Genomic DNA, 26,518 nt, shown 5'->3' with positions numbered 1-26,518 from the left:
CCTCTTGCGTAGTGGCGGCAAGCGTTCAATTATACATCCGTAAGTCCGTTGTGCTCTCGGATGACAATGGGTAGTACTTACAAGGTTAGAGTGGCTCTGAGTAATGGAGGGAGGTTATTTCACTCCCCTGTCAATCAGACAGACTTAGATCACTCAGCTCTCACATTCATTCTCTTTCCTTTCTCACTGCCACTGTCCTAGTTCTAGAATAGTTCATTGGCTTGGCCATTGTGATCATTTTCTCATTACCGTTACTGACTTCAGTGTCTCCTTTCTTCTGCATACACCCTCTGAATTCGGCCATTCCTTGCCTAGAAATCACCAGCACCTGTCTGTTGCCTACCTAAGCAAGCTCAAATGCCAGGTCTGACACTCAGAGTCTCTCACACCCTGGTCCCAACCTATCTGCCCTTCTACCTCACCCTCCTGACATCCAGGAAAATCTGGGTGCTGGACAACATGGTCAGTTCACCCCTACCTGATTGCGCACTTCCCCCTTACATTTGCGCCTGGCTGCCAGATATCTCTGTCTGTAAATGTCCTTCATTCCTATGCCACCTTCCCCATGCCTCCCCACTCTCAAAATCGTACTTTCGCTCCCACAGCCAGTTCTTCCTTGCTGCCTGGGTTATCCTCCTAAGCCCTTCTTCTCTGCTTCTCTCTGCTTTATCACACATACGCTTCTCTTACATTACAGGTATGTGAACAGACAGAACTTAGTTGGTCTTCATGTCTTCCACTCTCGTATATTTCCTGTTTCCTAAATGCCTGTATTAGTTGCTCAGAACATGTTGACTGATGAATAAATCAGGTAGGAGAAGACAAGTTGCCATTGAATTTAGAAAGTGCATTTATTTAGTAGCCAATAGGCACATCTTATATAACAGTAAAGTATCTGGAAATTATCCTTATGTTTAAATGCTTTATTAACCCACAGATATATCATGTTTCTAATTCAAAAAGTTTTTTACGTCTTCCTTTTTGTAAGAGATTTTATTTACGTATTTATGAGGGGGGGCAGAGGAGGAGGGACTCCCCAGTGAGCGCAAAGCCCAACACGGGACTCGATTCCATGACTCTGAGATCATGACCTGAGCCAAAACTAAGAATCAGATGCTCAACTATCTGAGCCACAGACTCCCCAGTGAGCGCAAAGCCCAACACGGGACTCGATCCCATGACTCCAAGATCATGACCTGAGCCAAAACTAAGAATCAGATGCTCAACTATCTGAGCCACAGACTCCCCAGTGAGCGCAAAGCCCAACACGGGACTCGATCCCATGACTCTGAGATCATGACCTGAGCCAAAACTAAGAATCAGATGCTCAACTGACTGAGCCACACAGGTGCCTTAGGTCTTCTTTTTTATAAAAAGTTTCTAAACTTTCTGGCTGGTGCAGATTTTCTAAGAATCTGATTCAAATCAGCATTAGATACCTGAAATTATATAGTGGTGATATTGCCAAGAGAATGATCCCTTTGAATTCTGCAGAATTCCTCCTGTCCTAAAAAGAATCCCTGTGTCAATACCTGTTTGTGGGATACCATCCATACAACTGTATAACATTGTCTCCACCAGATGTTTGACTGGAATCTTCATGGCCAAACTCATGGGAAGTAGAGGCAACTAGAAACCAGGAAACGTAATGCCTTCCTGTGCCTTTTCTTTTGATAAGTCCTGTCACCTCTGTATTTTTGCTTCATCTGTGAAATTTACCAGAGAAGCAAGCTGTAAGTTCCCTTCCAGCTGGATAGTCTTAGAGTGGAGATCGAGAGTTCTAGATCTAAATCTAGAGATCCACAAGGACCATCTTTGATTCTTTGCTGTCTGCCCCAGAGACACTAGACTCAAGTGTAGACTGCACTCCCTGGAGAACTCTTAAGGGAGAATTAGCATCTAGTATTCCTTCTAGACTACTCCAATGCTTCCCCCTCCCATTGTATCTTGAGGTCCTAAATGGGAAGGAAGGAAGAAGAGCTTTCATTACACCAACATTTCCCTTTGAATTCTCAGAGATATATGGTAGCAGAAAGCATTATTCTTCAAGGGCGAAACACTTTATTTTTAATTATTTTCAAATGTGAGTTGAGGGAGTGCATTCACTCCAGCCAATGGTCAACAGAGATAGAAACCCCTATTAGATGTTTCCAACTCCAGAGTTTCAGTGAAGATGGAAACAAAGTGTTAGTGTTCTCTCTGAAAAGGCAGAGTGCCATTGATGTCAGTTCATGACAGAAGCATCTTGTCAGTTTTGCTCTGTGGTTATTATAGGACTGGAAAAATAGAGATGAAACTTTTATCTTTGTAAGCCACAGCATATGTATTTTTGTTTTGGTTTGTTTTTCTCCCATGTTAGGTGAAGAGGGGAAAGGACATTTATTAAGAAAATAAATAAAATATAAATCATTAGGACGGAAATACCATCTTATTGAAGTGAACACATTGCAGGTGGTTGGATATCAGAAGGGTTACTTGGTGATGCTTGGCTATGTGCCATCAGTTTAAATTTTTTTAACTACTTCTGAGAGACCTCCTTCCACTTCAAGTATGTATTTTTTTAAAAAAATTTATTTACTTATTTGACAGACAGAGATCACAAAAGTTTATTTATTTGACAGACAGAGAGGCAGGCAGAGAGAGAGGGGAAGCAGGCTCCCCACTGAGCAGAGAGCCCAATGCGGGGCTCGATCCCAGGACCCTGAGACCACAACCCGAGCCAAAGGCAGAGCCCTAACCCACTGAGCCACCCAGGCACTCCCACTTTAAGTATGTATTAATAAGATGTTGCCACACGTGGCACACATAGGACTGGGAAGTTAGAGTGATAATTAAAATTCATATGTAAATCTTTAAAAATGCATTTTAATTACATGAAGTTTTAATTTTTCTATTTTGCCAAGTGGAATTCAAAATTTGAAGGTACGAAAATATATCCAGATATGCTCCCCAGTTAGCTTCCTTCAGGTACCTACCAACACTGCAGCTGGGACTTGCGAACAGCCCTAAGCTGGAGGGGTAGAGGGAGTGATGAGAATTGACAGGTCTGAACATGGTGAACCCATCTCTGGAGGGGTTTGAGGTGGCAGGAATTGTGTAGATGGACTGCTGCCTTCCAGAAGCTTCTAGCCCAGCTTTTCTTTATGGCAGAGTCGAGAAGAAATGGAGGAAGCCCCTCTGGCTTCTTATTTGATGAGGCTTTTAAAACTTAATATACCATATCAACTTATCATTTGAGAACTGAAAAACATTTTATTGGAGCCCACAATAGTTGAAGAAGCAAAAAAAAAAAAATCTCAATATTGTAATTTCATATGTAATCCGTTGTTTTTCCCCAGTGGCCAGGTGAAAGCCCTCCAAATGAGGCCACGTTGTCCAATGGCATCTTCATACATTCATGCATTCATGTGTTCGAGTATGCATCCATCCACCCGTCCAGCCATCCATTCAATAAATAAACCGTCCACAGTGTTTTTGACCTTGGGGAAGGAGGTGACGTCCTATTATATCTAGGTCAGGTTGGGGAAAGCCTGTACCTGAGATGATGTAAAATCTTGATGCCCATCAGCACATGTTTTAGTTTTCAATATCATTCAGTGCTTGCGATCAGGTTTCCTGTTTTTGGAAGATTCACACAAGGGAACCAATCAACTCTGAAGTTTAGGAGGGAATCTGGAAGGGAGGTTACTCTGAAGAGAGAATTCAAGACCAACCAGCAGTAATTTGAGAAATCTACCCCTTCCCCAAAAATCCATACCGCGGGCTTATAAGAATACATATCCTTTTGGGGGAGACTCCTTAGTAGAAATAGTCACAAAGAATTTGGTTGAACTCAAACCATGTGATGCGGTCACCGCAGATGTGATCACATTGTGTGTGTGTGGCTGTACATGTACACATCTGTATTCCGTTTCTTCTACTTTTTGCCCATGTGACGGTGGACAAATCACTTCCCCTTACAGGACTCCGTTTCCTGCACTCTGAAAAAGACAACTCGTCCGGGATCCTCTTCTGCTTATGAAACATGGGTTTTCCCATCTCCAGGAAACTACAACAGGAAGGGAAATAGTTCAAAGCTATAAATGAAAGAGAAATCTGTCTTCTTGGAAAGAGTCCCCTCTGTGAGAGGACAGTCATGCATCGTGCTGTTTTCACTGAATTGGTATTTTAGAGCACCCTCCCCAGGCAGGCCCAAATTTGGCCCTGCAGCCATGCTGCCCTTGGGCGAGGTTCTGGTCAGATTTTCTAGACTCTCGCCCTCTGCTCTATAAAGAAAAATTTCACAACCTCAAAAGAGCAGTTGCTCCTGGAAGTGATACGGCTCCTCTAGACCTCAGTAAATATTAAGCTAATTAAATCGGATGAATTTAATTGTGGGAAATGTTGGCATTGATTTCTGCTGATGACTTCTTACCTTCTGGGAAGGAGTTCCATGTTCTTAGCTTGTTTGCAGATAACACGTTAGACCTCTGTCTTAGAAAATCCAATTGTGGGGCGCCTGGGTGGCTCAGTGGGTTAAGCCTCTGCCTTCAGCTCAGGTCATGATCTCAGGGTCCTGGGATCGAGCCCCGCATCGGGCTCTCTGCTCAGCGGTGAGCCTGCTTCCCCCTCTCTCTGCCTACTTGTGATCTCTCTCTCTCTCTGTCAAATAAATAAATAAAATCTTTAAAAAAAAAAAAAGAAAATCCAATTGTTATTTTAAAATTTGGTACTTTAAAAATATATATATATGTATGTATATTTTGTATGTATATGTATCTACTTACCTCTGACTCTATTTGAGTTTGAGGAAATTCTTTTCCATATCTCCAAATACGAAGTGTTCCAATTCTTGAATCTGATCGATAAATAAGACAGGAAGTAGGACCAGTTTGAGTCTGGAACAGCTGACCAGAAAAGTAAATAAATGAGTAAATGCTTTATTAAACAAATATTTCTTGAGGACCTTCTAATATCCATCATGGGCCACACAGATGTTTTGGCACCCAGAAGAGTCACAGAATGCTGGGAGTTATTTATTCCATCCCTGCTTCTCTGAAACAGAAGCTCTATACTTCCACCCAACATAGCAAAATAATAATATTTTAACGAATTTTGGGAATGGCCATTTGTGAGAAGAATTTACATATATCTTTATATTCCTATCAACTAAAACTGTGAGTGGCTTAGAAACCATGGATTGACATTTGCCATTCTTCTAGAGATTTTACAGAAACATGCTGTCCAAAAGAACTTTTTACACTGTTGGAAATGTTCTGTTTCACTGCTGGCTTTAAGTTAACCGTTAGCCCCACATGCCTGTTGAGCATTTGACATGTGACTAGTGTGACTGAAAAACCAAATTTGTAACTGTATCTAATTTGAGTTCACTGAAATTTGAAGAGCCACACGTGGTGAGTGGCCGCCATGTTGCACAGTGCAATTCTGGATGCCCCGCCAGCAACATAGGGGCCACCAAACGTGGGACGATCGTGTTGACGTTGAGATCACACTGTAAAAATAGAGAAAACTTTCTAACACTGACCACAGAGAAACATGTTTTCTGCCTAAATCAGACTTTCCTAAAGCAACTAGAACTCGTCATTAAAAATTAAACCATGTACAGGAAGTTAACGAGATTAGCATAATCACTTGCTTTAAACTATGAAGGAATATGGAGGAAGGTTTAAAATATAAATATATAAATGCCACATTTATTGTGGCTCTATTTGCAGTAATTGTAGACTCTCTCAGCCATTCATTCATCTAACCTAATAATTTTTAGGCCTAAGCCAGACATGTCTTTGAACTCATCTTGAACCCTTTAAGTCTAAAAATCATTTCGACCTTATAGGAGGTCCCATCTCTGTTTCAGATTTCCCGGGTGCCCAGAGCCTTTGCTGGCACCCACTGCTTAGCTGTTCCCTCCCCACTGACCCTCTAGCTTATTCGAAGCGTGGCCGCAGACCAGCCACATCGGCATCACCTGGGAGCTTACGAGCAAGGCACAATCTCAGGTCTTGCCGAGATTGTTAAATCAGATTCTGTCCTTTGCCCAGATCCCCTGGTGATGTCGAAGCACATTCTGTTTGAGAAGCTCTGCTCTAGAGGGAAGCACATTTGAATGGTGCTTAGGGCTTACCTAAGAGAAGGAATTACGTTGTTTTTTTTTTCCTGTTGTTGTTGTTTTTATTGTTTTTGTTGCTTTTGCAGGAGGGATACTACCTCTAAAAAAATTTTTGCCAGCATTTATTTTAAAGTTTTTCCAACATACAGAAGAGTTGGGAGAATTGCACAGGGAAGCCACTATGCCTACCACCCACATTCTGGCATCCGTATTTCATCCTGCGCCTACCCATATCTGCGTCCTTCTGTCACCAAGCCAGCTTACTTCTCGGATGCATTTCAAAGTAAACTGACAGCAGTAGTACAGGTTTGCCTGACTCGACATTACTGGCATGGGCGTCATTAACTAGTATTCAGTATTCGTTTATAGTTTTCTTTCTCTTCTAAAGTAAAATTTTATGCAATTAAGCTTATAGATGGTTAGTGTACATTCTCCTGATTTTTGACCAATGTAATACACTTGTGAAAATTTACTATCCTTCAGCTTCTTGTGTCCACCCCTTTCTCACAGTTTACAGAAATGAAAATGAAGGAGAAGGAAGGACAGAGCACAAAGTTGACCACAGAGTAATCTGTTCTCTTCTAGGCCGTCGGATGTCGCCTCTCGCCCCCCACCCCCGATGGCCACTCACTCTTGATCAATCTGAAAGCCTGACTCTGCTAAAAAGTCCATTGCGTATTAAATCAGATGCTTTATTCTACACTTGCCTTCAGTTCTGATTTGATATAACAACTGCTTCTAAGGGGACTTGTGTTCCCTTTGCCATAATAAGAACCTTTGAAGTACCTAAAAGCAGACACTAATGATATTTGAAAATTACAGTGGATCTCCTCACTTAGAAGATACTATATCTCCCACCTTCCATCTTCTTTTCCTCCCTTTTCTTCTTTAGTCCCCTTTAGCTTAAAGTCCACTTCTAAAGCTTCTCTCCCAAATTATATAAACCTATTATTTTCCAAAGCCACACACCTGTCCAAAATTGTACTTTATTCCGCCTTAGAGAAGTGATCTGTCATGGGAGTGTGCAAGCCCATCTTCAGCCAACCCTGAGACTAAGGGGGTAATTGAAAAGGGTGAGGTTCTAAGGAGAGAAGTGCCAGGCTTCTCTGCCACCAGAGCTGGGAGTCGTAGAGAGACCCAGGGTCATTACTGAACACTCTTTGCCCTTTTCGAGAGGCGAGAGAGCAAAGGCATAGCCAACTCCATGTGTAAAGCTCTGAGGCAAACCCGAGCTTCTACCGACATCCACACTGAGAACACTAACTTGTAATATCTAGTCTGTATCCTAATACTTCAGTGTTTTTTTTTTAATCTTTTTTGTAAGATTTATTTATTTATTTGAGGAAAAAGAGAGGGAGAAGCGTGATCTGGGGAAGGGGCAGAGGGAGAGAGAATCTCCAGCAGACTCCCTGCTGAGAGCTGAGCCCAATGCAGGGCTCTATCTCACGAAGCCAAAATCAAAAGTCAGACACGTAATTGACTGGGCCACCCAGGGTTCCCTCATCCCAGTGTTTTTATCAACACTATCTTCTCCATTTTATGGATAAGAAAACAGAAACTCAGAAATTAACTCTAGATCAAATAGCCAGAAAAGGATAACGCCAGGATGTGGACCCACATCCAGCCAAGTCTGACTCCAAAGCCCTGTTCTTAACCTTTGTCCAGAGGGAGCCTTAAACTTCTAGTTCTTATGTTAAGTAAAGAGTCTTGGCAAGAACCTTACTGTAAAAGAATCTGTTATGTTTCCTTATAATAAATATTTTAGAGCCTGGCTGATAGGGAGAAGAACTGTGAAAACTCACTTATGACTATTACATTATGTATCCTTTTTGGGTGGCATAGAGAATGCTTAAGACCAGTGGTTTCTCTTCTTAAATTTAAATCGAAAAGTTACATAGAAAGCCCTTCCCTGGACATAGCTTACCTACGTCACTGTTGTGTCCCATTTGGTTAACCAACTTAGCCAAGGACCTGATGATCATAGGGGAGAGAGCAGAAATTTCAGATCTGGTGTCTCCTCATGGAGACAATGAGGAGACAAATAATGGTTTGGAGTGGGGGGAAAGGTTAGCATTGAAGAAACCAGAGTATCAACCACAGAAGTCACAATTTCTCCCAGATCAACCGAAGGGACCACCTTGCTTTGCTGGGGAGGACTTCTACTGAGACAGTCCCTCCTCTTTGTTGACGGTGAACACTTGGCATGGGGCCTGTGGGTGACTCTAGGTTAAGCGGCTGGCTCTTGGTTTCAGCTCAGGTTGTGATCTCACCATCATGAACGTCTTCACTCAACACGGAGTCTGCAGCAGATTCTCTCTCCCTCTCTCTCCAGCTTGCATGCACTCATTTTCTCTCTCTCAAATAAATAAATAAATAAAATCTTTTAAAAAAATTAAAAATATAAAATATAAAATAAAAATATAAATATAAAAAATAAAAAAATTTTAAAAATGTAACAAAATGCAAGGATAATATATGAATAAAATTTTAAAAATTAAATATAAAAAAGCGTGACACATATTAAAGAGCTAGGAAATGTGTGAACTGTATTTCCATGATAAACATTTAGATCAAAAGAGCTAGTAAAGAAGAGAAATGGAACCAGCAAGAAAGAGTATTACTAATGAACTACGGGGGAGTGAACGGGAGGGTAAGAATGGCGGGAGAATGAGGAAATTGCATGTGAAGCGGCAAAGTGAAGGTTAAAAGCAATTAGGACACACAATTACTAAAGAGAACACTAAAAGCATAAAATAAGCTAGGACGAGTTGTTAAAATAAATAACATCAGCTAAGAACATACTTACAAAGATGATAAAACAGATCAAGTAGTAATAAAATAAGGAAGTGGTATAAAGCAGTAAATTAAAGAACAATTAAAACACAATAAGGATAAATTAACAGGCCAAAATGACATTTAATAATTGTATTAATAACTAACACTTACTGACTTCTTGTGTGCTATGTACTTTATATGCTTTATGTTATTTAACTCAAGTTTATTAAAACAATCAGGACATTTTTTTAAAAATGTCCAAAACACAAAAACAAAAAACGTTCAGAGGTGGATAAAACCAGGCATCGGAACAATAACAAAAACAATAAAGTTAAAGGTGAGCAAAACAGACGTGCAGATACCCATTGGCATTCCTTGGCTAGTGTGATGATTTTTGCTGTTGAAGATCACCAAGAACCTAGCCTGGTGCTTCCCATCTAGACCATGAGTTCTGGAAGCTTCTGGTGCTATAAATGTCCTTCTCTCCACATCTTATGCTACTGAGCTTGGCCTTTCCTAGAGGCAATTCCTGGTAATCAAAATTCTCAAGCAGTAGAATCCATAGCCCAGAACCTGTGGCAGTGGGCAAGGATCTCATAATCGCACTCAGTCTGTAAGATGTAGTCCAGAATCATCTTCTCCTGGAAGTACTTCTAGTCCCTACAGACTGTGTCTACATAGTACTTAGCAGGCCAGGTTGGAGTAGGAGTCCTTTTCTGGTTGTTTTCTTTACCTTCTCTCTAGACCCCCTGGTTTTATATCCCAGCCTTCGGTTCAGGCTTGGTACATAGCAGGTGCTTACTGCTTTTTGCTCTGAGCTTGCTTGAACCTATAGTCAAAAGCTTGCCCTTTCTTTCCTTTTATTTTTTGCTTATTTATTTGTAAACCAGCAAGCAGACTTGGGGCTGGACTTTCTGCCTACTCGGAACGCCTGCAAGCAAGCATATGCATTTTGGTGTTTCTGTTGTCCAGAAAGGCTCTCCCACAAAAGAGTGAATTTTTTTCTTTTTTTTTTCTTTCTGTTTATCGCAGCCTGGTACACGTCCTTTACCTCCAACTTCTCTATCCCTCGTACCCTATGATCTCCACCAATTCACTTCCTCAGCCTTTTCTGGGTAGATATTCAGTGACCAGACATCTGCTGCCCTTCCTTGTCTTTCCCATACTTTTTTCTGGAGCAGATACTGACTCTGTGGCCTTGAGCTTGATCTAAAGTTCATTCACTCATTCATTCACTCATTCGATCAGCAAACATTTTCTTGGAATCTGTTATTACCCAGTTACTGCACTGGACATTAGGGCAGGAAAATGAAAAGGAGATTCTCAAGCAATTCTGTATTTCATCTAAGTTGATTACTGTGTTTCGCCTTCTTTGACCTTACTCTTTTGCGGCAAGGGAAAAACAGCTGATGAACATTCTTCGCAGGTAGTTATATTTTGAAGAGAGTTTTGAAATCATTTGCTAACTTTGTCTTCTCTAGGCGAGAGTCCCAGTTGCCTCCATCTAAGAAAGACCTCAAACCGGTATTTGACCACTGATTGCCCTGGCTTGTTCTCCAGTGAGCTCTGAAGATTAGCCAAGACCTTTCAAACACGCAAGACAAAGATCTAAGTCAGATGCGGACTTTCCCACATACGCTTTGCCTAATTTCTACATTTACTTTTTATTTTCTGATTACAAATTAATATTAACTTAGAAAATGTGGAGAATGCAGGGAAAATCACACAGAAGGAAGTTAGCTAACTTTCTGCTCTCCAGCCTTCTAGCATTCTGTGTGTAAGTGTGTTTTGTGTAGGTGTAGAAGAGCTATGATCCTATCGAACATATCATTTTGTCACCTACTTACTTTACTAAAAATATATTAAGAATATTTTCCATAATCATTAAACATTCTTCTCAAACATAACTTTAATAACTGCACAGAAGCATGGTATAGGGAAAGTCCATAATTTACTTAATCAGTCTCTGGTGGAAGGGTTAGGCTGTTTTCTTGTTTTTTGGGTGGTGGTAGTGGTTGTTTTTACTATTATTAAAAACACTTTGGTAAACAGTGTAATACAGAAAACTCAGTGTATATTTTCTGTTACTACCTTGAATACATTCCTAGAAATGGAATTATCGGATCAAAGGATACGATCTAGACTAAGGCTTTCGCGATGTAGGGAAACGTATCTTCTGGAAACTTGTATGAACGCACAGCTCCCACCAGAAGTTCACGATCATTCCTGCTTCCTCACTCTCAGGAAGTGTCTTAGTAGTCTTTTAAATCTTTGTCAATTATCAAACTATAAAATGGCCTCTCATTTTTAATTTAATTTGTATCTCTTTGATTACTGGTAATATTGAACATTTTTCGTATGTTTGCCAGCCTTCTATACATATTCTTGAAATGTTCTTTTCCTATTAATTTCTAAGAACTTTTATACAGTAAGGTTATTATTTCATCCTACACTTGGCCAACATGTAGGCAATACCGAGAAAACTCTTATTTCTCAGTGGACAGGGACTCCTGTGGAAAAAAGGTCTCATTCTGTCTCTTTCTGTGGAAAGTTCTTTAGTGTGAAAGGTGGATTTTTTTTATTCTAGGAAAACTGAAGGCAGATCTATAATACGGGTGTTGATCTTTTAAAAAAAATTAACCCTCAGTCTGAATTCACTTAACATTTTCTGTATTTCTAGTCTATGAAAAACCTCGGGGCTAGAAAACAGAACCTCTGAGATTTCTTGGAAAACCTAGAGATATGTTAATCAGTCAAAAATGTCCTTGACAATTTACCCTGTGCCGGAATTTAGGAGTTGTCGGGTATGTCCCTGGCTAGTTTGTAGTCCGGATGAAGAAAGCAAGTGATGGACATTAACCAGCTTTCTTTGGACCATAGGTCTAGAAAACGGTCTTCTGAGTGACATGGTGTCTTCTGGTGGTTTGGCTGCCGTGTCGGCCTCCCGGTATCTTCCTCGGCCACCTGTGAGGGAGCACATTATTCTGAGCTGCAGAATTTTGACTCCTCACGGGCACCGTCCACCCCCCACCCTTCCCGTTCCGTAGCAGAACACACACAGTAAAATAGAAGGATATGCTCAAAATAAAAGGATATAAAGGAAATAAAAGGATAAAAGGAATGCTCAAAACAACAGTATCCTCCCCTACATAAACGAGTGCCCCGTTCTAGCACATTCCTCTCAACATTCTCCATCTGCATTCCCCTCCCCCCCCCAGCTTCCCACCACATCCCTCCCCCTCCCCACCCTTCTGTTAGCTGTAATGACCCTGCAAACACTAAATGGCATTTGAGTGCATTAAGCAGCAAACTCTCCGGTGACATAGCAATTATGACTCTGAAATAGATTTGGTGCGTCACGGAAGATAAGGGTTTTGAAAGTTTCTGTTGTGATTATAGCCTGTAACTCCCACAAATAATAGGCTTCAAAATAAGAGGCTGCCAGTGGAGCCTTTGTGGCTTTGTCTCAGTGATGGCACGTAAATTGCTATTAATGTCCTAAGTGTACTTGAATATGCCAGTATCTGGGATGTAGAGTTGGCTCGGTGTCTCTCTTTACGCGGCATGTCATTGTTGGTCTGATAATCTGGGGTAATTGCTGTCTCTTGGATGGTCAGAAAAGTGTAAGGGGCTGTAGCTTCCTGTGTGACGGTAAATAGCCCCCAGGTCTACGCCACACGTTTCCTGTGTGTGTGTGTGTGTGTGTGTTTGTGTGTATGTGTATGTTCTGTGTATAGCTACTGTTCATCATTAAGGTGTATATATAATTCCTGTGTGTGCCCGGAGTAAATAATAGCTTTTCAGAAGAGCCAAAGCAAAATCAGAGGTTATAAAAATGAAATAAAGAATTGGGGGCTGTATAGAATCAGCCAATCGGATAATTTATACTGAGAGTTTAAAAAAATAAAATACCCTTTGCTTGAATTATCCAGATTTAGCCCTATGCGTAAATACAATCTTCTGTTGTCTTATATATTTACCCTTTTCGAGTTTAAGCAGCATCTGTGTGTATGTGCATGTGTGTGCGTATCGGTCTCTGCATTCTTTAGTTGCTGTATTTTCTAAACGTGTATGGGTTCTATGTAAATATGATAAAGTCTATGGAAATGTTGCCTGTTCATGAGCTGTATGGACGTGTGTAAGCATCTGTGTGTTTTGGTATGTGCAGGTCTGAGTGCAGAGATGTTTATTGAGATATAAATACTTTCCTGCACTAAGGCACCTCTATTTAGGTAAATCAGGCTCAGCTTATTTTTCTTTGACAATGTTAAATAAAACAAATTTTAAGGTTTAACTTCCTGATACACATTTCACCTAAGGACTCCTTAAGTCTGGGACACGGAAACGTTCTGTGTAGCTGTCCGATTGGTATTTTTAATAGAAGTAAGAAAGCAGCCCAGCCATATGTCTGGAAATGCACACTCCATATCCTATGCAAGCCAGGAAAGGTTCCCCGAAACTGTCCTGTGTGTCTGAAGACCCGTACGTGGCAGTCTTCATTCTGGGCCTTCTCACAGATGAATTAGAAAGGATGGCACTAAGAAGGCACCCAAATAGCTCTCGATCTCAGAGTTGATCTACGTGTGTATTTCCGTTGTGTGGTGCTGGGTGCTGGCAGGGTGGCGCACCCTGACCATGTGGCAGTTGATGGTCTTGCGTTTGCGTGTTGACTGTCACCCCTTAGACAGCAGCTAGAGTGCCCACTGGAGGAGGCTGGAGACCGTGACTGGTCAGAGAGAGTTCCCTGTTCATACCAAGTGGATGAATGCCAAATTCACTCTACAGGTCTGAGAGCAGGATTCTGCATTTCCAGTTACAATAACTTAGTCTCATCTAGCAAGATGGCACTGCACATGGTGGGGTTCCAGACCCCACCCCCCAGGGGAGTAGGGTTTGTCTTGTCTAAAACCGAGTTTGGTGAGGTGAATTGAGGTGAGGCTTAGGAGCGGGAGATATTAGAATCCCCCAAAAAACTCTTTTGAGGCTGGTCTCTTGGTACATACATTCTAGCATTTTCCCGAACAGCATAAAGATTCCCTGACGGTGAACTGCAGCCAAGAGTCCCCTGCCTTCAGCCCTGAGCTGTGCTCTACATATGGTGCCCACACGGTCACACGGCCTGACCTTTCGAAACCTGAGATGTCCAAAAGCAGTGGCATATAGCAGGGACTGAGTCTGGCAAATTCTAGTCCCCGAGTCCCAGTTTCCTCACCTGAGAAGTAGGAATAGGAGCTCCCACTAGGTTTATATACCATTCTATACTCATTGACCAAAGTCGGAAACTTACTAGCACCATCCCTGCCCAATGGCGCAGGCAGGATGGGCGCCGGCCACCAGATGGCCATGTCCTCCCAGGGCCGGGGCATCCAGGGAGGCTTTCAAAGCCACTTTCCCATTTAGGAAAGTGGGTGATGGTGTGTCTTGAAGAAGGAAGGAGGTGACCTTCAGGCCAGGCTGTAGACAATGGCATGGATTTCTAGAGATCAGAGGACAGGGACAGGCAAAGACACAGAGCCTCCCACTGGACTTCATCATGGGTTGAGAAGGAATCTCACTTTGGCGGTGGGAATCTATCATTTCCCAGCAGCAGCAGCTTACACTACTGTGTCATGGTTAGCCAGGCGATCCGTTCTCTACCAGGAATGGCTGCTTCACTGCTGGGTTTTTTTCACATCCCGACCTTCAGAGCAAAATCTCAGAGCTCAGGAGGCTGTGGCTAGAAAGGGATGTGCTGGTGGGACTTGGCTGTTAGGTCACCAGGGACTGGCAATCGGAGAGGATGGCCACAGCAGTCAGGGGACCCTGGAAACAGGGATTCTGGAGCCAGTGGCATGGGACAGACTTAAGGGAACTGTGGTGGCGGCTAGAAGTTGGCTGGAGCTGAGGTTCCAGAGCAGAATTCGAACTGCAAAAGCAAGTCACTCTCTCACTCTCCACTGAACTGTGAGAAATAGCAATGTGACCCAGAGGCAGGTGTGGACTTGGCAAAGGTGTTGTCACAGCAGAGACGGGCTGTACGGAGATATAGGTGCAAAAGGTCAGAGCAGGACCCACAGCTACACTGACTCTGAGTTATCTGTGGTACCAGAGGAAGCCAGAATAAAATATTTCTGGGCTTGAGTGTAGATGTTGATCCCAAATAGAATTGCCCACATCTAGCAAATGAAAACACCGCACGCCACCGACTTCGATGAGAACATTCCTTGTTGTTTATCCAAAATTTGGGAGATGGCCTACATTTTATCTGGCAACTCCAGTCCCAGATCCCAAGGTAGAAGCTGCATCTGCCTGTGAGTCTCAACCCCAGAGAGGGAGAAGATGCAGAGCGTCCCTGCAGGCCACGCAGGGACGACGTCTGTTCCCGACAATTCTGTGATTCCCACTGATGAGGCAACCAGAAGGCCGTTCTGGAGGTCGTGGACAGTGATATCTTCCTCCTCCCTGGGCCCCAGGGAGAAGACTCCTTGTTGAGAAGGTGTGCAGAGCTGCAGAGCTGCTACAGGCAGGATCCAGTGGTTTTTCAACCGTTTTTTAAAGAAATAAAACAGAGCAGTATAAATATACATCGTCCTTCCTTACTTGGGATAAGCTTTGAAAGCACCAGATCTCCCAGACGCCTGCTTAGAAAAGTTCACTCCCTAGGTGTAAAAGCTACCCTGAACCTTAGTCCCATCTCTGCTTTAGCCCTTGACTATTTCCTGGGTATACACGGCTCTTCACACGTCGTCAGACTGAACTGTGGAGGCCCCGGGTCTGGTATCTGTCCAGACCCACGATGGAGCACAAATGTTGTCGTGCCACTGAATGTTTACTTCTTTGTATGTCCCCCTAAGAGAGATTTATTAAAATCTGTGCTGCCTCAGGCACTGTGGTAGGCCCTCTGGAAACAAAGCTAAGTCCCACAGCCCTACTGTCATGGTCTGGTAGTTGAGACAGACACAGAAAGGAACCAGTGCAATATGGCGGCACAGGTGCGTACTGGGAACACAGAGAGGAGAGAGGGGGGAGAGGGGAGCAGGGGTGGGTGGAGGACAACACACCTGCAGGAGGAAGAGACATGGCCAGGGGGCAAATAGGGGCACAAGGATACTTTGTCTCAACCTTGAAAACCAGCCCAAGGTGTGAGTAGCCCGAAATTGGATGAGTGGACTCTTCACAGAGAAGGAAGCAGGCAGGGAAGGACTGCTCCGCTAGGGGAACTTCTCAGTAGCCGGATGCGGCTGAAGTATGAAACACAAGCGTTGGGCTGGGGAGTGAGTGAGATCAAGGACGTGGTGGGCCTCCCGAGGACACTGAGCCTTATCTTGAGGGCAGTGGGAAGCTGTTGGAGGTTAAAGAGGGAGATCAGGATTGCAGTTTGCAAAGATGGCTCTGGGGACAGCTGGAGATAGGACTGGAGAGTGTCAGACCGGGCACGTACCAGCTTACTGCTGTAAAACCCCCCAGGGAAATTTTGAATATTTCGTCCCTGAGGGGACTTTCCAACAGCATTGCTTTGCCCCTGAGCATCTTTTGGCAAACGCTCATGTACAGTCTTGGGAGAAGTGTGTGCCTATCATGAACACCTCGTTCTCCCACCTTCCTGGAAAAGTGGCAGATCCAGGACGTGACCCCACTGGGTGAGCTGATGTCTCCCCCAACCAGTCGTGGTTGTGTGTTTGTGTGTGTTCCTGTGCATGCTCGTGTGTGTGTGTGTGTGTGTGTGTGTGTGTGTGTGCCTAGAGAGGGCGAGAGGGTGCATCCGTGTTTCTTTGTGTTTCTTCCTGGGCGGCCCCACCACGGCCAGGTGACTGAGGGCCCGGAGTGCACCCATCTCCTCCCCCACACTCCGGGCGTCTCTGGTAATGGCATCTGGCCCGTATGCAGATCGAGCTCTACTTGGTGCTGACATCAGGCCATTTGTGGCACCTCAGCGCATTTCTCGGTTGCAAATGAGAGTTTCTTAGCACCAGGCTCGCTTGGGCTGTCACAGCTGGTGATGAATTCTCTGCGTCCAGTGTGTGCTGCTAAGGTGAGCTCAGAGGAAGAGCGGGAAGGAGCGGAGGACAGGACCAGCGGCTCTCGGCCCAGCGGCCACCATGGGGAGGCAGAGGCAGGTGGCCCCCGTGCGGGCTTGGGAAGGTGGACGAGAGGAGAGAAGTCAGCGCCTCGGATGCCATTCTGGGTTCTCGTGTTTCGTCCGGAGAAGCCACGTGGCCGGTCCCTGTCCTCCATTGCTCCGTCCCTGGCATCATAGCAGGCATGCTGGGCCTCCTCCTCCAGGAAGGCCGTGCCTTATCCATTAGAGAGGGTCCCGGCAGCCATGGGGTATATCAGTTATGGACCAAATTCATTCAGGTAGGATGTCAATAGTCGTTTTTGTTCTGAAATAATTTTGTTCCCAAATACCTTTTGCTTTGATTTGTGTTTGGAAGTCCAGGTTTTTTTTAATCTGGGAAACCAGCTGCACGTTATCTTAATTTTATATTCTGTTAGCTGCCTCCTCCCTGAGGCCCCGCGATGAGACTGCCACCAGCTTGGGCTTCCTCTTGGTGGAATTAAATCTGAGCCCAGGTCTCACCTCCAGCCTCTGCAGGCCACAGGATCGCCTGTAGGACTGGGTGCCAATGTAAACGCTCTTCCGTTGGCGAGGTTTGTAGAGCTAATAGGGACACACTAGGTTTTGCAGGATTCCCCTTCCCACCCCTGCCAGGCCTCCTGGGCGTTTCCAGCATCAGCATTTAGAAGCAAGCGTGTCCATTACAACGGGGACTTTGCATCGGAGCGTGAAGGCAGAAGTTGGGGTGCAGAAGAAAAATAAAAATGAGTCTTATTTCTCATGAACTATTCTCGTCACCCCAGTGCGCCGACTAATGAGACCATCCTTGAGGTTCCCTGCTCCCGCCCCAGAGATAGATAAACACGCCAAGGTGGGGTTTCCTGCTTAATATGCACCCGCAGTCAGGACGCGGGAAGGAATTTCTCCCCAGAGTTAAGGCGCCAGTAAGCGAGGTCAGCTGTTTCCCAAGACGGAGCAGCCTCCCAGCGGCTTCCATTAAAGCTGGCGCCGTAGGGCTAAAGCAGCCGGAGTGATTTACGGGAAACCCGGTTCCGTGGGGCTTGCTCGCCTTTCTGATCGCAGAGGTGTGAGCCGCAGGGGCAGCGGAGCCTGGGCCAGGGTCTGAAGCACCTCCGGAGAGAGGGATTCTTCAGCCTGTGTCAGTGATGGGCACACGTATTCCAGAAAGGGCTGGTGGTCCTCTAACTTGAAAACTGGATGCCACGGGGTCCTAAATGTGGCAAGCAGTAGGAGGTCATTGCTGGGATATCCTGAGGGAGGATGAGCCGCTCTTTCCGTGTTCCTGGGTCTCGGGGGCAGGGGAAGGGAGTGGTTACGGGAATATGGGACCTCAGTGTTAAGAAGGGGTGGGGGGTCCTGGGCATGCTGGGACAGTTGGTCGCCCAATCTGGGGCGGGAGTGTGTGTGTGTGTGTGTGTGTGTGTGTGTAGAGCAGGAGTGGAAAAAAAGGCAGCCGAAGAGACTGATTTTATGTATTTGTTTTTAATAGAAAGTCTTCTATATCCTTCTTCACCAGGCCAACTAGCATAATTAAAATGCCAGTTTTGATACCGGCTTGGACTAATTCCTGCCTCTACCATCTGTGAGTTCCCTGTACCCTCTGGCATCGTGTGCACTGGTCTGAGAAAACAAAACTTTTTCAGATGTCTCCTGTTCGAGTTCTTTCATCTCAGACACGAATCAAAAGGCGTCTCCCAGAATCTTCTGGTCCACGTAGAATGCTTTGCCGGTTCCTTCCTAATGAGACGCCACAGGGCTCATTTTCTTGACTAATGGCTTTCTTTGGGGGGTACCCCTTATTGTTATTTTAATGAGATTGGAACATGGCTAAATAATGGTAATAGTGGGGCCTTAGGAGCGGGGTCGCGAAACTCCTTCGTGCCTCGTACTCGGACTCAGACGCTGACTGCCTCCCCGAGCTTCCGCATCTACTTGTCTCCCACCAGGTCGATCCTAAGACATGAGTTTTTTCCCCTTGTACCAGCACTTGACTCTCTGCATCGTGACTCTGTACTTAAGAAACCTCTCTCAGGTTTTCTTAAAAGCCCGTACCACTCGGTGAACACACACATAGGCCCACATAGCTGGCCATTTACTTATTGACTTATCTGTCTCTCTAGTAAACACACACATGTGAAAAAGCACAACTAGGACAGACAGGTGTCAAAATACTAGCAGCTAATGGTCTTTGAGTGGTAGGATTATGGATGTTGTACATTGTGGATTTCTTGCTTGTTTTCTTTTCTCAGTATTTCATCACATGTAGATTGCAAATATTCTTTTTGAAAATATTATATAAGCATCTTTTATAATCAGAAAAGATCAAAGAATTATGGGATTTTCTTTGGGGTAAAAGAAATATGATTGCTCTTCCCCATCTACCCATTATGGCACCAGCATACATGTTTTTGGTTGGGAAAGGAGACTAAGCTCCTGTCATTAGGACACGGAATTAATTCTGTTCTTGATTCTGATCATACTACAGAGGCTTGGCCCCAGAAAGAGAGCAAAGAAAGAACTGTAAACAAAAGAATTCCCATCTCCCCTGAGTGTTCCCTTTCCAATCCCTGACCAAGAGCAAGAGAAATGTGCTGGGCAGGGAGAGGGGGCGGGAGGAGCTGCTTGACTCCTTTGGGAGATGGAGCTTTGGAGTTCCAAGCAATTATTCTTGGGCCCCTGATGGAGGCGGAATGCCCTTGGCATTTCCCAGGATGACCCTTTGTGCTCTTGGTATCCAGACCTGCTCCTTAGTGAGGTGTGGGGGAAAAAAAAAAAAAAAAAAAAACTATCCTTGTGCAGAGGTAACTGGTGAGAGCTGCTATGAATTCAGCGCCTGGCTTTCCAGGGGAGATTGGAGCATCATGTGGGTGAGCCGGTGGGAGAAAAAAAAAAAAAAAAAGCTAAGTGGATGAGAAGGACGGAGAAAAAGGAGCCCAGATTCAAAGGTTCAGAAGCCTGTGTTTCTCAGTCATAACCCAGATGCCTGCTTTTCTCTCTCGCATCTCTGCTTTCTTATGAAGGAAACGTGAACACAGGTTTCCAGCACCTAGGTGTCAAGCATGTGCCTCGGTACCATGGAATTTTCTAGAGCCCAAGCTGTGGTCCCTCCCAAATGGCAAGAATATTACCTGCCCCATGTACCCTAAGTATTTAAGGGAATCAAATGAGTGGAGAGTACAGTGGAAAATGATTTACCAGGAATGCCTAACACCTGGTCTGTTCACCATTAACATTTTCAGAGGTGAGGTATATTAACTTCAAATGAACACGACAACTAGGGGGGATAAAGGCATTTTAGCACACTTCTGTTTCGATGCTTTAAAATACATAAACAATCATGAATTATGTATCATGAGTTGACCACTCTAACAAATCATTCTTCAGCTATTTTAATGGTGGGATATTTTCAGCTAGGGGTGTTCGTTAAAACAAATCCTTTAGAACAATCCCATTGTTTGGATGCTTCTGGATTTGGAGTCTTGGAAAAAATGATCTGTTGGCTCACCACCTTTCTAGATGTATTTATGCAGAGCTGCCCTTAGTCTACCTCTGTTTCACCTGTTTGAGTCACCTGAGTTAACTTCTGTACTTTTCAAGGCCCACCTCAAAGAGTACCTTTTCCCTGATGCTTTCCCTGATGTTCCACCAAGATGGGAGGCAATAGCCTTCCCTGAACTGCCATAACAGCGGGAATGTACCATTTATTAGGCTCTGCCTTGAAATATAGTTCATTCATATTCATGTCTTATCCCCCTCCTTGAGGACATGAACTGTCTCTCACTCATCATTGTATGCCCAGGAGCAACTAGTACAGAACCTTCCACAGAACAAGTGCCTGGAATCATGTAACATACGGAACAGCAGGGAAAGGCCTTAGAAAGCATTTGGACACCCTTTTTATTTTTCTAAAGGAGAACCAAAGGCCAGTGAGGTGGACATGCTTCACCAGAGTCAACAGCTAGTCCTTGCCAGACTCAGAACTAGAACTTGGATCCCTTGACCTGTCATGCCTCTAGAGCACACACAATGATCATCCGACAGCTTGGATTGACTCAGAGTATCTTTGAGAAGTGGGAGGTATTAACCTTGGGTCCAAAGGCTCACCGAAGGACCCATACTCGTCTGAGGGGTGGAGGGAGTATAATCAACCACAAGAACAGCTGCCTAGCCGAAAAGTGTCCCCATGTGCCAGGCACTGTGGTAGGCCCATTACACAAGTTGCCTTGTTGTCATTGTCTGCTCAAAATGGCCACCCGATCTCAGAGAACTGACTTCTCTCCCTTTTTCCCTTCTAGGCTAATGGAGGTTGGCAGGATGCTACTACCCCTTCATCAGTGACCTCCCCTACAGAAGGCCCTGGCAGTGTTCACTCTGATACCTCCAACTGATCTCCCAGCAATCGCATCCCGGCTGACCCTGTGCCCCAGTCGGGACAGGGCCAGGAGGGAGGGTTTCTCTCCCAACGCTGAAGCGGTCAGACTGGAGGTCGAAGCAATCAGCAAACACAATAAGAGTCTCCTTCTCTTCTCTTCTTTGGGATGCTATTTCAGCCAATCTGGACACTTCTTTATACTCTCTTCCCTTTTTTTTCTGGGTAGAAGCCACCCTCCCTGCCTCCAGCTGTCAGCCTGGTGTCCGCCATCTTTCCTGTCCCCTCCCTCCTCTGTCCTAGACTCCCTGGGTCCCTGCCCTCATGACATCATGGAAGGATATTTTCAACAATTAGAGGAATTTAAAGAGGAAAGAAAATACAAAGAAAATAATAAATGTGTTTGTACGTTTTCATGCTGGTGGTTTGAGGAGCCAAATTTACCTCACTCGGATCCCTCGCCCCCTCTGTTAACAGGCAGCCCTTCTCTTGTTTCTCTTCTTACTCTCACTACCTCTTAGCAGGAATGCACCACATTGCCCCACTCATTCCAGGCCCCCTGCCCCCTCTTGCTCTTCCCTCCCTGGGCTGGTTCTGCTTAGAGCACTTCCTCCTCTTCCTTCCCAGCCCCAGCTATGCCCCGGGGACTGCCATAGCTGGGTTTCTAAAGGTGCCATGTTTTCTAGTCTCAGCTCCACTAGGTGGATTCCACGGCAGGAAGTCTAGCCTCCGAGAGGACGTAAGCAACAAGAAGGGCAGAATTCTTGAAGGCTTCCTCCTTCTCCTAACAGCTCTTGGTTTCAGAGGCACAGTCTTTGGAGACCATGCAACACTAGTAAGCAATGTCCAAAACCTACTGCAAAGCCAGATCTGAGTGGGCACGGTGTTGAACCACTAAGGAGTAGAAAGTTCTTAATCTGCAGCCCTTCAACTAATCCTACACACACACACACACACACACACACGCACACGCACACTCAGGCACATGTCAGCACATGCATGGCCTCACACATTCATTTTCTCCCATTCACTCATGTGCCACATGCAAAGACCCACATTAATAACCAGCAATTTGCCTTGTGAGCCCAGGAGAGGGAATTAGCAACTCTGAGTGAAGGTCTCTGGCGCAGAGACACAGTATGTGCTGGGGCTTCTGGGACCTGTAGCCCCCCAGCATGCCCACACACCAGAACGACATCCAGAGGACTCCATCATAATGGAGGCTGTTCCTGTTCCTGCCACCTCTGGAGCACTCAGGGAGTCACACCTAGTACTTACAATGTCTGTAATGGATTTGGGTCTATTCTGTTTTTTGGTTTTCTATGGGGGCTTTGCATTAATTATTCAAAGTGTTAACATGGCACCACGTTCTTGTTCCAGAAGGGTTGGAGAAGATCACGGCTTAGGCAGATTTTGCTAGTTTCATTTGAAGATCTGGGAGCGATGGGTTTCGAAAGGGGGAAGTAATGTTTTGAGTGAAATTGTCACAGTGACTTTCATTTCCTTGGAATATCCGAGAGGAGAGTACTAGAAAGCCATTTTGTAGTGTCACCTGAGCTTACCGTCCTCATGGACAGCTGCCCCAGTGAAGAAGATGGTGGCTCTGTAACCCGACTATGATGGGAGGTGGTCACATCTCTCCATGCCTCATTTTGTTCATCTGTAAAATGAGGATTATGATGCCTGGCTTACCAAGAGGCTGGTGAGAGACTGAAGGAATTGGTTTCATTCATATCCCATCCGTAAATGGGAAGTCAGGGGAAGTGTCATCGCTGAGACAAATGGGTTTGTGCCATGGCAGGGCAACATAATGGTTTTCCTGTTCCAGTTTCGGGTTACCATCAATACCCTGATGTCATTGCTGTGATGACAAAGAGAAGAAGGGGTATTACTGTTGCTTTTTTGTTTGTTTTAGTCGGTTTGGTTTCATAGACTAGAGCTAAGCCTCCACACTAGAAAAATAGGACCTGGTTCTCTTAGTTTGTACTTGAATCCAGTATGTGGCCTTGTAGGTGCTTAGCCTCCTGTCCCATCTACTCTGCTTGAGAGGCCTGTGGGTGAGAGAGAAGACGCTGAGGGGGAAGGGTGGCCCGCTAACAAGGTCATGGAAATGGTGCATGGCGCTACAGTAATGAACAGAAATTGCTCCTGTGTATATGCTGGGGAGAGGGGATACCTAAGAAAACAGAAGGTGTGTGAATTTGAAGGAAAGGCAAAAAGTAAGTTTTTGGCAAGATGGAATTATGCCTTGATGACGAAGAGCAGTGGAGAGGCTGTGTCTACTGATCTGTGCCCCCAATCACAGCAGAGCTCAGTAGAGGGGCTTCCTGGCAGGATCCATCTTGTGACAACTCTGTAGTGGTAGAAGCAGTGGAGAACCTTGCTCAGTGTCAGGGGCACACAGGAGCACGGCTGGATCACATGCCTGACCACACAAAGTACAGAAGAGACCTGGAACGGTTCTCTTGGCAACAGGAAGAAGGATTCCAGATTTGGGTTGAATGGTTGCCATTTTAAGTTGATGAAACAGATCAGAGCAGAGCCACATTTGCACAGTTTCTCTCCCCGAAGGAGTTTGCACGGATTCTCACCTCGCCCAGCATCTTCCCTCCCCACTCAGACCTTTCTGTTCCAGTTTCCCGCCCACCCCCACCATGCCCACCATCACGTCCAACATGGCAGTCACCAGATCCCCCTGATAGTAAGCAAAGCATGGGAACTCTGGCAGCAGAAGGAAGGGGATGGAAAGAGCGTGCCTCTGGAAATACAGCTCCCTGGGAATTCCTATTCGGTCAATCCTACAGATACCAAAATGTACCCCAGGCCTCCTGCATTTTCTAATGGGAGTGGGAACTCCCCGTTGTCCCTGGCAGCCGATTTCCCCTGAGTAATACTAGCCCTTGGGATTGCCCACCTTGTAACTCTCCATCTCATCCTCCTTTTCACCCCTAACTCTTCCCCCTGGCGTGGAACCGATGCCTGTGCAGTACTTCTGCCAAGTGGCACCTTCCTTACATTGACTTTCTTTATTTTTTTCTTTTTTTAAATTTTGCTGTGGTGGTGGTTCTTTATTTGCTGGTTGCCTTCTCTCACATACCTTCCCCCGCCCCCCAGCACCTTTTCCTTCTGAGTTTTATTTTTCTGCCCAGAAAAACCTGACTTCGATACCAAAAAAGATGAAACTACAGAAACTCAAATTTAAAAAAAACTTAAAAAATACAAAAAAATACTCAACAATTCTTTGAGCTTTATTAACATTTTCCATTGTTTCTTGCGACTTGTGTCTCGTTCTTTGTAGTATTGATGATGAACATTTGATAATGAATGTTCTTGTATATTCAGATAAAGAAAAAAAAAAAACCAAAAAAGCGGTCTGAATTTAATAGTGTTTATAATAAAAATTTTAAAAATGACCCTCACAGCACGCAAAACAGGATGGGGGGCTCCCCCTCTTCTTTCTGTGACAATACACATCATTCCTGCGTTCGTTTTTAACACCAAACTACCTACATGAATCATTTCCCCATTTTTCTTTTATTTTCTTGCATTTGTGAATTAGTTCAAGAATGCTAGAAAAGTGTCGAGTTGTGCACATTCATTTCCTGTTTCACAATGTTTAAAAGTGACGGTAATTCATTTTGTAAACTAAAAAAAAAAAAAGGTTGGGATAGTGAGCATAATAGGTACAACCTAACACGTTATGTTTATTAACTTTGAGACCCAGAAATAAATTCTTTTCTTTCTTTATTTCTGCTCTTTAAAATATAAAAAAAAAAATTATGTTTTGTGTTACTTTGGGTTGTTTTATTGGGGGGGGGCTTTTTTTTTTTAATTGTCAGGATTATGATCTTGCTGTTTTTATTCCTTACGTAATGTATATGAGGTGATGTGAAAAGATGACATTTGTAGAGTAGGTGGGTTTCCTTGTACTTCTGCTTTGCTCCAGAATTCAGTTGACTTCAGAGACAAAGATGAAGCCTGAGCGGATGGCCCATCACTCACCTGCATTTCCAGAGTGTGTGGCAGTTCCGCAGTCCCTGAGGAAAAAAAAAAAAAAAAAAAAAAAAAACACAGGGACCTGGGTTCTCCTTTTGGCCCTTTAAAAATTCAAGGAACTGTCCCGGGAGACCTTTGATATGGTAGAAGATACTTTTTGCCTTTGTTGACCATGAACGTCATGACGAAGTGCTTTCTTTTCTTTCTTCTTGTTTAATAACAACATTCCGGGCGCCTTCTTACAATGAGAGAGGATTTTTTTTTCTTCCAGAAGCATCCCACAGACGTCCTAGTGTCATGGGGCATGGGCTCCATAGACTAGATACTGGAGGCCGTCCCTGGGGTCAGTCGGCCTGCTGAGCCCTTGAGCCCTGATGTTGGATGAAGAGTTGAGAAACTGAGCCTGACTCGGGGCTCTCCTTTTAATGCTGCGAGGTGAAGTTTGATGCCTTGACAGCATACATCTTACTACCCTCGGGCTGCTGAAAAGCCAATGGTTAAACCAGCTAGATTTGGAATGTTTTTATTAGTCATGGGAGAAAAGAAAGCAGTATTTTCTGGAAGAAACTTACCTTAAACATCTTTCATTAAACAAAAGATGGAAGTGTCCAGAAAGCACCTAGAACATAAGCAGGAGAAGCGAAGGGGAAGATGCAGGACTGTGGGACAGCGCGTCGCAGGTGTTTCTGCCCAGACACCTGTCCTCCTGTTCCTGAGTCAACAAAACAATGACGAGCTTTTCACATCACCTTCATAGTTTCAACACCCAGCTCAAAGCTTTCTGGAATCTTTTATTTTTTGTAAACTTTGTTTCCCCCTTTTGTTAAAATGAATAAAACATTCAATGTTTTCCCCCTTTTCTCTCTTATTACTTCCTTATTTTTCCAATTATTTTGAAGTGCTTTCCTTCGGTTGTTGGTTTTATTCTCCCGCTCCCCTCCCCTGTTCTTATTACTCAGAGTATAAACCTGCAAAGTTCTGCTCTGTTTTGGTTTTGAAAGTTTAAGCTTTTCTGCTTCTGTGAGAGCACAGGCTTCTGTCCCTTTTGATTCCAACTGAACTTTTGTGTTCTCTAACGATACTAACATGGTGTAGGTTTTGCAGTCTCCTAATTTGTACTGGTAATGCATATTCCAAATAAATAGTTTCTTTTGTTGCAAAAAATATATATATACTTGTATTTTGTGTAACTTTCTTCTCTTATGTGCTGGCA

General features: G+C 44.4%; 1 protein-coding gene across 5 annotated transcripts in view; it reads left to right on the top strand.

Moving 5' to 3' along the window:
* Positions 1-26,155, top strand: part of PBX1 (PBX homeobox 1) — a 283,448-nt gene extending 257,293 nt beyond the window's left edge. For all 5 annotated transcript variants that reach the window (XM_047703684.1, XM_047703688.1, XM_047703687.1 and 2 more), the window contains one exon: positions 21,236-26,155. In XM_047703684.1, coding sequence (XP_047559640.1) covers positions 21,236-21,328 — 93 coding nt within the window. In that variant the 3' untranslated portion in view covers positions 21,329-26,155. The remainder of the gene's footprint in view (positions 1-21,235) is intronic.
* Positions 26,156-26,518: the final 363 nt, after the last annotated feature.

Source organism: Lutra lutra, chromosome 15 (assembly GCF_902655055.1).
Source record: "Lutra lutra chromosome 15, mLutLut1.2, whole genome shotgun sequence".
Lineage (NCBI taxonomy): Eukaryota > Metazoa > Chordata > Mammalia > Carnivora > Mustelidae > Lutra > Lutra lutra.
The sequence above is the reverse complement of the archived record's forward strand: the minus strand, read 5'-3'. Positions and strand labels throughout refer to the sequence as shown.